At 43.9% G+C, this 10,713-nt stretch overlaps 1 protein-coding gene across 1 annotated transcript in view; it reads right to left on the reverse strand.

The window, feature by feature from the left end:
• Positions 1–9,959, reverse strand: part of SHISA6 (shisa family member 6) — a 526,490-nt gene extending 516,531 nt beyond the window's left edge. The window contains exons 1-2 of the mRNA XM_072645069.1: positions 9,724–9,959; positions 8,185–9,193 (exon numbers count right to left, since the gene is read on the reverse strand). Coding sequence (XP_072501170.1) covers positions 8,185–8,816 — 632 coding nt within the window. The 5' untranslated portion in view covers positions 8,817–9,193; positions 9,724–9,959. The remainder of the gene's footprint in view (positions 1–8,184; positions 9,194–9,723) is intronic.
• Between the last annotated feature and the right edge of the window lie 754 nt (positions 9,960–10,713).

The following is a 10,713-nucleotide window of genomic DNA, read 5'->3' on the forward strand; positions in this document are numbered from 1 at the left end:
GAATAAAATTAGGCATTTTAAGTAGAAATCAGACTGTGTAGGTAAAAAATATAATGTCTTCTGCCTTCATAATACGAATACCCTCTCGCCAAACCCTGGACAATGTTCAGGGGATTCTGCCCTATATCTATAAGAGATGCTTTTGTTCAGCTCACATTTTTATGTTAACATTTTTTCAAGTGTTTCAACCACCAATGTCTGCATAATTGATTTGTGTTACCCATGAAATGTCATACAGTTATTAAAATAGCTGAAATAATAAGTTGGCTTTAAAAGTAAGAATGATATCTTCCCTGCCTTGATCTGCTTGAGAATTCAGGATATGTCAGCAGCAAGTTCCCTGGAAATATATGTAGAAGGTTTTGTTCTCTGAGTCTGGAGGGGTGAAAGGGTAGAGAGGGCCAGTGATAGATGCTTTTACTATCTAGACCTGGGGTGGCATGGAGGAGAGACAGATGGATAGTTAGAAATACGAATAAGGACAAAGGGAAGATTTTTTCAGTCCTGTGATTTTTTTAAAGTATGTGCAAGTCATCCTACTCTGTGAAGGTACAATCTTGTTCTAATGATGCTATTGGCTTGGGTGATGGTCAATAATAGTGATTTTATAAGTTCATAATATTTATTAAGAGAAATACTGTACACAGTATTACAGTAGTACAACAGGCTCTTGATAAATTTTTCCTGGATCAATCCATCACTTTGTCCTTAGTGACGTAACAGTTTGCTGTTGTCTAAATATTTTTGTCTTCGTCCTTCTTTCATCGTCTTTTTTTTTATTCCCTCTTCCCCAGATTTCTTTCCCTATCTCTCTCCTTTACTGTTTATAAGGTTCAACCTGTCACCCTAAATCCTATATTTCCCTCAAGGATTTGTTTTAAACACACACACATGCACACGCACGCACACACACACACACACACAAAAAAAACAAATAAAAAATAAAAACAATGAAAGTCTGCAATACCAAAATTGTTCATCAAAAGTGAATTATTTCACCCCTACCCCAATCAGTAAACAAGATAAAAAGTAAATTCACTCTCTGTGTACCAATTAATTATAATCATTCTTAAACGTTTGAAGAAGTATAATATTCAGGGATGATTTAAAAATTCATTGCCCAGAAAGGTAAAAAAGGGACTCTGCATTCTCGCTTTATCTACTGAACCTTTTCCTATGGCCTATAAATATGAGAATATCCCCCATCCTAAAGCAAAAGAAAACAAAAATCCTTCACTAGTCCCTCCTGTTCCTTCAAACTGTGTTCTCATATCACACATCCATTTTGCAACCAAATTCCTGAAAAAAAAAATAAAATGCCTACACTTAATGATCCTACTTTTTCACCTCACATTCATTTCTCGGGACCTTCCAATCTAGTTTCCATTCTCACCACTCAAATGAATCTGGTACCACTAATACTGGTACCACCTCCCTGGTACCACTGACCTCCTAACTACTAAATCAGACAGCCTTTGCTCATTCCTCATCCTTCTTGATCTTTGTAATGGGGCTTTGGAGTAAGCTCAGTTCACTTAAGATGTGGAGACTTGCTTCTGAGAGAAAGGAAAAGAGGTATGGACATTTTGCTGCTGGGAGCACCTTTTTCCATTGCCTGTATAGCCAGAAATAGTAATGCCTTTAAAACTTACCTGAACTACCAGAGTCTACCCATTTTTCTCTCATTTGTGTCTAAAGGTGAAGAACTACTTTTATTCACGGCAGGTAACAGCATGCGGGAAGACTTGAGGGCTGCCTCTTCTCCCTTCCCCCCCTCCCCCACTCCTTTTAGACCATGTGGCACTGAGATATAGACTTGGGGTTTGGGTCTTGTTTCATCTGTCTTTTTCAGTTTTAGGGGCATGGAGTACAGTTCCTGTCTGAGAAGACTGAGAGATACAGACTCAGTAATCCAAGCCAAACAGCAGTAAGGTACTGTCAGGCTTTGGATTTGAACTTGGTGAGACTAATGCTGTGAAGGGAATGAGTTAAATGTAAGACTAATCTCCCTTTCCCATGCCAAAATCAAGGTGATGTTTGTGTGTGGGAGGATATACGTGTTGGGGGGGGGTGGGTGGGAAGTGTCTAAATCCACAAGTGCTGAAGGAAATATTTGTACGTTTGTTCTTGTTACATCTTTGAAGTAAATGTTCCTTGATAAAAGCTAATCTGTTTTTAAGTGGTTAAATGGAACTGAAGTGTTAATTGCTGTACCCTTAAAGAGGACAGGGAGGGAAAGAGTTGATGGGAGTCTGAGCAGATTGCAGGAGAACAGAGATTTTCCAAATCCCTCAGGGTAATGAAGAACCTTGTGGGGATGGGAGAAATTTAAAAAACCAGGTCCTCAGAGTGTGTGGTCAAAACCAGACATGTAATACTTCTCTGTAGCTTTTGATACTAGTGACCTCTTTAAATATTTTCAGCCCCCTTAGTATTCTTGAGGTTATCTTCTGCTTTATCTCTTCCTATCTGTCTGATCACTTCATTCCAGCTGTCCTTGCCTATAAAATCATCCATGGCCCAAACCCTAACTCCTCAGATGTGGGCATATGTCTGAACTCTGCCCAGGATACTCTTCTTTTTCTGTTTCTCTATCTCTCTCTGTCTCTCTGTCTCTCTCTGTGTCTCTGTCTCTCTGTGTCTCTGTCTCTCTGTCTGTCTGCCTCTCTCTCTCTCTCTCTCTCTCTCATCTCATCTCATCTCATCTCATCTCATCTCATCTCATCTCATCTCATCTCATCTCATCTCATCTCATCATCTCCTGTGGGTTCAATGATCATCCATGCAGTTGACTTCTAAATCTACACAACAAGTCCTCATCTCCTGGGATCACCAAACTCTTCCAATGGTAATAATAATAATAATAGCTAATATTTTTATAGTACTTACTATGTGCCAGGCACTATGCTAAGCACTTTAAAATTATCTCATTTGATCCTCACAGCAACCTGGGAAGTAGATACTATCATTATTCCCATTTTCCAGAGGAGGAAACTGAAGCAAACACAGGTTAAATGCCTTGCCCAGGGTCACAAAGCTAGTAAATGCCTGAGACTGTATTTGAACTCAGATCTTCCAGACTCCAGGCCCAGAGTTTCATCCCCTGACCCATCTAGATTGATGTCCCACATATTATATACCTCAAATTCAAAATGGCCAAAATTGAATTTTATTTTGTTTTTTTTCAAACTGACCTCTCCTCCAAATTTCCCTATTTCTCTCAAGAGCACTACCATTCTTCCAATCCACCAGGCTTACAGTTTTGGAATAATTCTCAACTCTACTCTCTATCAGTTGCTAAATCCTGTTGATTTTTCCTACCCAACATCTTTCCAATCCTAGACACCACAGTAATTCAGGCCTAGATCACCTCCTGCAATGACTATTTCAAAAACCTCCTAATCTGTCTTCCTGCATCCAGCTTCTCCCTTCTCATCCTCCACACAGCAGTCAAATGGATATTTCTAAAGCACATGTCTGAGCATGGCAGTCTCCAGTTCAAGAAGCTTCAGTAGCTCCTAAGTTCCTCTAAGATCAAAGATACATAACACTCTCCACAATCTAATTTCAACTTTTTTCAGACTGATCACACATTTCTGTCTTTCACATAGTCTATATTCCACTAAAATTGGTCCGTAGATGCTCCATCTACAACTTCTATGGCTTTGTGAAAGTCGAACCCTCATGCCTTGAAGTTCTTCCTTTACACATTCACTTCCTAGAACCCCTATCTTCCTTCAAAGCACAGATTTTAAAAATGACCTATTGTAGAAAGCCTTTTCTGACCTTCAGGTTCTTAGTTACCCCCTCCAAAATGTTTTGCATGTATTTTATATACATTTCTCTACATATGTGTTGTTTTTCCACAAGAGACTATATAAGTCCCTTGAGGCAAGGGATTGTTTCACTTTTGTCTGTGTATCCATAGGGCTTAGCATGGTACCAGGCACACAGTAGGCATTCAATAAATGCTTATTCAATTGAATTTAAAATTGGCTCCTAATGTTGTTAGACTGCTGTCATGTGCTTTTTAAAAAGAAAACATAGATCTCCTAGTTTGCAATTAAATTCTGGATGGTTAAAGAAGCTTTCCTTTGATTTCCTATCGTAGTGCTCTTGTGCATGGAGAGAGGAAAGGAGAATTTAACTTCTAATCTTTTTTTCCTAATAAAAAAGGGAGCTCCACTCAGTTTTCCCCTCCCACAGTCTCTGGGCTCTGTGTTCCTTCACCCCCTCCTTGTGATTGGGAGTGGGAAGGCACAGGGCAGTCTCTCTCTGTGCTCTGACTTCACCAACTGTGTCTGGAGAATCTTAATAGCTCCCTGACCCATCTGTTAATTAGCCATAGAAAAAAGGAAGAAAGAAAAAAGAACCACACAGTTCTTCCTTCTGAGTGATTCTTGTCTCTAAGACACTAATGAATCAACTTAGAGTGTGAAGGAAGGAACAGGTTTGGAAAGGAGACAACTAGTATAGAATTTATTATCAGGCTGAAACCAGGGTCTCTGCTGCAGTTTCCTACAAATATCCTTGGACCCAGTCATTCCCTCCCCAACCCCCACCCCAACCATTGCTGGGACATGTTTTTCTGTCTCTGGGGCTGCTTTCTGAGGGGACACAGCAACTGTTCATGAATTGGTGAAAAGGAAACAGACCCATTAACCTGAGCCATTGGATACCCAAAAGAAAAATGTTAAGGCACAGAAGCAGAGTCAGAAAACAGAGCAGCCACCAAGAATGACTGTTCCTCTTTTAGAAAATTCAGACAGCAAGGGAGGAGAGCATTCTGTTTTGTTTTGTGTTTTCAGGGCCAGTGGATGAATTCTGGTTATCCTTCCAGAGGACCTGCCTCTTTCTCTTACCCCCTCAGGGCCAGATAACTGAACTTGAGTTTGTACTCATTGGTCAGAGCGTAGAGAGCTGACAATTTCCTCCTGGCTCAAATTGTTACCTACTCAGAAATACAGTCACAGAGCCTGGTCTATCTGTATACTAACCAATTTAGGAAAAACAAGTCTATTCTCTGGAAGATATCAATAGTGAGAGGAAGCGAGGCTAAAGGAATCTGTTGGGGCATTCTGATGGTTGTTTAACCTGGCAATATCCACATGAAAACTGCTCTCCTATCTAGGGGGCCATTTCCTTACCCTCAACCCTGCCAATATAATGCCAAATTTCCCTTTGAAATATTTCAGATCTGCTGCCCCAGAACTCAGAATAACTTGAATGCCTAGTGCCTAAAAGGCTATGCTCACAGTGGGAGAGGATATCCTCAGATTTCCTCTGCAAAAGTACGTCTTGATCTAATTTGAGTTCTATGTAAATTACAACATATCCTATTTTCTTCTTTGTCCTCTACAGGACGTGAATCCACTCTTCTGTCTGACCTTCCCTGGAGAAACCACACTGCCCATCACTTGCCAGCATGCTCTGTTTAAGATCTTGAAACTCATTTGCAATATCTGGTACAATTCGTGGCCAACCTAACCTTTCCAGTCTTATCTCCTATGCTTCCCTCCAGCTACTCTGTGCTCACCATCTCCTGTTATCTTCCTGCCTTCTCCCCACTTTAATCCTTGCTCACACCATCCCTCATACCTGGAACATATTCTTCCCACATCCCATCTCTGATGAATAATGCCCTTCCCTTCCTTCAAGGCTCAACCCAGTTACCTATTTTTCCTTGATGTCTTCCCACACTCCCCTTGCTGAAAGAGAAATATGAATACCTAATGTCAAAACTGGCCAAAGTTTAGTGGTCATGCAAAAAAATATCCTCATATTGCAGGTGAAGACAATGAGGTCCAGAGAAATCACATAGCTAATCAGTGTTAAATTTAGTCCCAATTCTTCTAACTTCACTACATCACAGCTGCCTTACCTCTCCCTTTTTAGACATCTCACAAAATCCAGACCTCTCCTATGCATTTATCACATTTCTTCTATCTATTATCTGTGTCCTTGTTTGTTAGAATGTAAGTTCCTTGATATAAAGATATGTGTCAGATTTACTTTCATATTCCCCAAACCCAGCACAGTGTTTTACACGTAGTCAGCACTTGAATATTTGTTTAATTGAACTGTCATTCTTGTGAATGACTATTGAGACTACAGATATTGAGTTATAGAATAATAACATCACAGAATGTTAGAAACGGAAAAAAAAAGCTTTGGAAAGCATCTAGTTCAACTTCCGCAAAAAACAAGTGAGGAAATTGAGGCCAAGAAAAGGGAGATGATTTTCCTAAAGCCACACTATTAGTTGAGACAACACAGCACAAAACCCTGCATTCCTGTGTCCTTGGCTAATGTTCTTTCCACTTCAATTTTCCAGTAGAAGTTAGCAAAAGAGAGATATGATCCCAAAATTGCAATAAACTTACTCAGCGAAAGGAATCAGACTTGGGAACACAAGTCAAAATAAGGACAAAGTTGAAATGAAGGGTTCTTCCCTTCTCTGTCATCCCCAAGGCAAAAGTAAGCTTGTTTTATGATTGAAAGGAAAATCAAATAAGCCAATCCAAGAAAGAACCCTTTTCATCCAGCAGAACACTGAATATCAGAGACACTGAGAATGGTCCTTAGACCTGGGTGTCTCTTTCACCTGCTTTTCCTCTCTCTCCCCCAACTTCACTCTTCAATAAAACTTAGCTCCTATTGGCCATTTCTGATAAATCTTCACAAAGTGCACAGTGCTAGACACATTACAGGTGATGTTTAAGTATGTTCAGGAAGGTAGGGGTGGGAAGTAGCTGTTTCTTAAGAAATGAGTTATTTTTCTGGGAGTATGCTATTTTTAATATTGGGGCTTTTCTCAGCACTGAAGCTCCCATAGTGTCAAACTACTTTAGGTGAAACATGTTAGGGGAATATTGTCTTTTCTCAGTTCCCATATTATCATCAGAAATAAACCAGTCATCCCTTTGCAGTGTACTGGGACTTGCCTCCTATCTCCTCATTAAGGTTTAGGTGATAAATTTTTAAATTATAGGATCAGACTTTCAGGAAGAATGGAGCAACAAACAGAGCCTTCAAGAGTATGGAGGTGGTATAATAGAATGAGCACTGGGTTTGAATTCTGACTGTGCTCTCTGCTGACCTTGAACATGACACTTTATTCTCCTCCCTGAGTCTCAATTTCCTCTCCAGGAAAATGAGGGGATTGAATCAGGCGACTTTTTAGATCCTTTAACAGCTCTATATTGTATATATGTATGTATGTATGTATGTATGCATGTTGATGTCAAATTAGATAAAAGGGAGGAGACAAGGGCCCAGAACAAGGCTGATCAAGGGACCCAAAGAAACAAGTTGAGGGGAATCTATGTTTATTTGGTCAGTGTTAACACAATGTGTGAGAAATCATGCAATTTTCTGATGGCTGTATCTGTGCCTTCAATGCACTCAACTAAGCAATATCCAACTACTTAGTTGAGACAGAACTAGAAAAAGACCTAACTTTTTGTCCAAAGGACTTCTGCTTTGACTTTTCAATAGGGATTGTTGAAAGTGATTTGGTTTCAAAGTGAGATATTCACCAGAAGGAGGCAGTTTCTTCAATTCTATGGGCTTTTAATCTATCTGGATGTGTTGGTTTAAAGAGCTGTGTTGGGTTTTTTAAATGAAATTCAAGTAGCCTACTTTATAAAATGGAATGGGGAGGGGAGAGAATTCATTTTTTGTCAAAATGTATTTGATAAATAATTTTGCTAACACCTCCCTTTCAAGTTTAAACTACCATTTCCAATAAGTCACCAGTTTGGGGGCAGTTTGCATTATAAAACAGTCTGTGGATTCACCATGCCCCCCCAAAATGTCATTAAAAGGAAACATGTTTAGATGCATTGAAAAGAGAACCCCAGGAGAATCAATCCAGATTATGTGGAAAATTCCTAGACTCTATATTCTCAACCAGAAAGGCTGTTCAAAGGTAGGTCAGTGACTGGAGACAAGGAAAGGAGCTGAAGGAAAACTACATTTATGTCTTTGGCGTATTTTGAACCAGAAAAGTGGTAGATTAGAAACCAGTCAAGCATATTGTGTGACACTGTAAAGAAGAGACAGCAGAGCAGAGTGTCTAAAGAGTCAAGACAGAAAGAAAACTGGGGAGTCAGGGTAGGAATAGAAGCAACCGTTGGAAGAACATCATGGAGAATATGGGACTTCCCTTTTCTCCCCTCTCACCTGTGGATGTTCATCTCCCTCGGGGGTCGGTGGGCCTTGTCATAGGAGACTTTGGCAAAGACCACAGCGATGATGACGAAGGCGATTACTCCGCAGGTGATGTAGACAGTGAAGTTGGTCTTGTCCTTCTCTGGGTCGTACTTGTTCTGGATATCCTGAGGAATCACCTGGGTGCTAGGAGTCTGGATCCACCCGGGGCTCACATAGTTCTTACACTGGTGCTGATCCAGTTTCTCTCCCCGCTTGTTGCAGCAGAAGCGGTAGAAGCAAGTACCACAGCAGTACAGGAAGCCGCTCTCGCTGTTGTTGCACTCAAACTCCTTGTCATACTGGCCGCTCACATCGTAGTAGCCCCAACACGTCTCGTGGGTGACCGTGACACTGGACGAAGGCCGGCCCCGGCGCCCCCCCTCTGGGACCGCCGGCTGGCGGGACGTCCCATTCAGTTCTCGGTTGCCCCTGACCATCGTCCCTCCAGCCCGTAGGCCCCCGACGGCTCCAGGGCCAGTGCTGTTATTCCGGTTCCCCCGGCCCCGGGGCCCCGCCTCAGCCGTAGGCACCAGCAAGTGCAGGGACTCCAGGGAGAGCAGCAGCAGCAGCGGCAGCGGCAGCAGGAAGCGCCGCAGCGCCATGGTAGGCGGCTGGGCTAGCAGGCTAGCGGCTGGGCAGACCAGACCGGGCGCTCAGCGCAGAGGCGGTCAAAGAAGAGCCCTGCCGGGGCTGCGCCGGGGGCTCTGGGTGGCAGAACCCACGGAGGCTGGCGAGTAGGCTCAGGAACTCAGGGCTCCAGCGCCATCGAGGCTCCGGAGGAGGCTGGAAGGCGAAGGTCCGGGCTGACCAGCGAGGGGATCAGACGGCGGTCCCGTTTCTACGCTTCCCAGCTGGGCTTGGTTTGGCTCCTGGGCAACCCCATCCCTAGGAGAAGACGACGGAGCGGCTCCTCGCTTCAAGCTGGACGAGGAGAGCTGATCCGGGAAGCGACAGCGGCGGCGTCCCGTCCGGGCGGGTCCTGCGGGACAAGACGGGGGAACTATTCACTAGGGGGGAGGAGGGGAGAAAAGAAGAGGGAAAGGGGGGAGGGAAGAGGAATTGGGGGGGACGAAGGCACACTAGCTTGAGGAGAAAGCAAAAGGGAGTAACCATCGGGGAGCTGTCTAGGGGGAGGTCTCTGTACGCTCGGGAAGGGGTCGTGCAGCCTGCTAAGGCCAAGGGCGGCCCCACCTCCGCCTTGTGTCCCCTGTAAACTGAACCTCTGCTTAGCTCCCGCCTGCCGCTCTGCAGCCCTAATCCCTCCACCTCTCCCTCCTCTCACCCCGCCCCAGGGTCACCGAGCCCCCAGTTCAGAGCATAGGGGATAAGAGAGAAGAGGAGGGATAATGTGGGAGACCAAAGCTGTGGATACCTCCCCTCTCGGCCCCATAGCTGGCTCCCGCCACCAGGTCTCCAGGAAACACCCCCTCCTTTTCTCCCTCTGGGAACCCCGGGTGCGGCTGCTAGGGGTACGGCGAGAGACACCAAGAGAAGGTAACCCCGACTCACCATCCTCGGGCTGTGACTGCAGAGGCGGCAGGAAGCCGGAGCAGCAAAGGCTGGAGAGAGGGAGAGCAGCCTCCTTGGCTGTTTGCCTACAGCCAGAGTATGAGAGAGGGAGACACGCGCACGCACACATACATACACATACGCACACACGCGCGCACTCTTACACACACACACACACACACACACACACACACACACACACACACACACACACACACACACACACAAAAAAAAAAAAAACCTGTGAGGGGAGGGGAGAGATTCTACACCGCCTACGTTCACTGTGCTGGGAATGGGGGAGGGTCTTTTTTTCCCCTCTCCCTTGGCTGGAGGATTCTCGCTGTCACTTAGAGCCCAAGACCCTAGTTAACTCGCCAAACCAAGTGAAGTGGGAGAAAAAATAAAACAGTGGAATCTCCCATTGATCTTATATATATCTTGTTTGTACAGTTGTTTCCAAGTTTTTTCCCCACATTAGATTGTGAGCTCCTTGAGAGCAGGGGAACTGGGAACGGGGTGTTTGTTTTTTTAGTCTGTTCCTCCCTCCCCCTTCTTTTGTATCCCCAACACTTAGTCCCGTGTCTTACACATAGTAGGCGCTTAATAAATGCTTTTTAACTTGACTTGGAACCTTTCCACTTCCGAGACTGTGCTGCTTCTGGGGTCCTCCTTGCCCGACGGTCCCCAACTGCCCAACAATGACTGGTTTCCTTTCCTCAGGTAGTTCCAGAGTTTGTAACACCTAGATGGTAGTTGAGTACACAAACACGTGTTTTTGGTTTGTTTTTGTTTTGTTTTGTTTTGCAGTTGGTAGCACTTCTCCCCAGCAATTACACTCACACTACAGGTTGACAATCAGATCAGATGACTTTCATGAGTCTGCTAAATGGGACCAAAGTTGGGACCAAACATCTATTTAACCTTCACTGTATGCACACATCAACTGCTTTGCTTCTCCTAGTTCAGAACAGCATTTCGATAAGACAGCTT

The sequence above is a fragment of the Notamacropus eugenii genome, chromosome 2, assembly GCF_028372415.1.
Source record: "Notamacropus eugenii isolate mMacEug1 chromosome 2, mMacEug1.pri_v2, whole genome shotgun sequence".
NCBI classification, from domain to species: Eukaryota; Metazoa; Chordata; class Mammalia; order Diprotodontia; family Macropodidae; genus Notamacropus; species Notamacropus eugenii.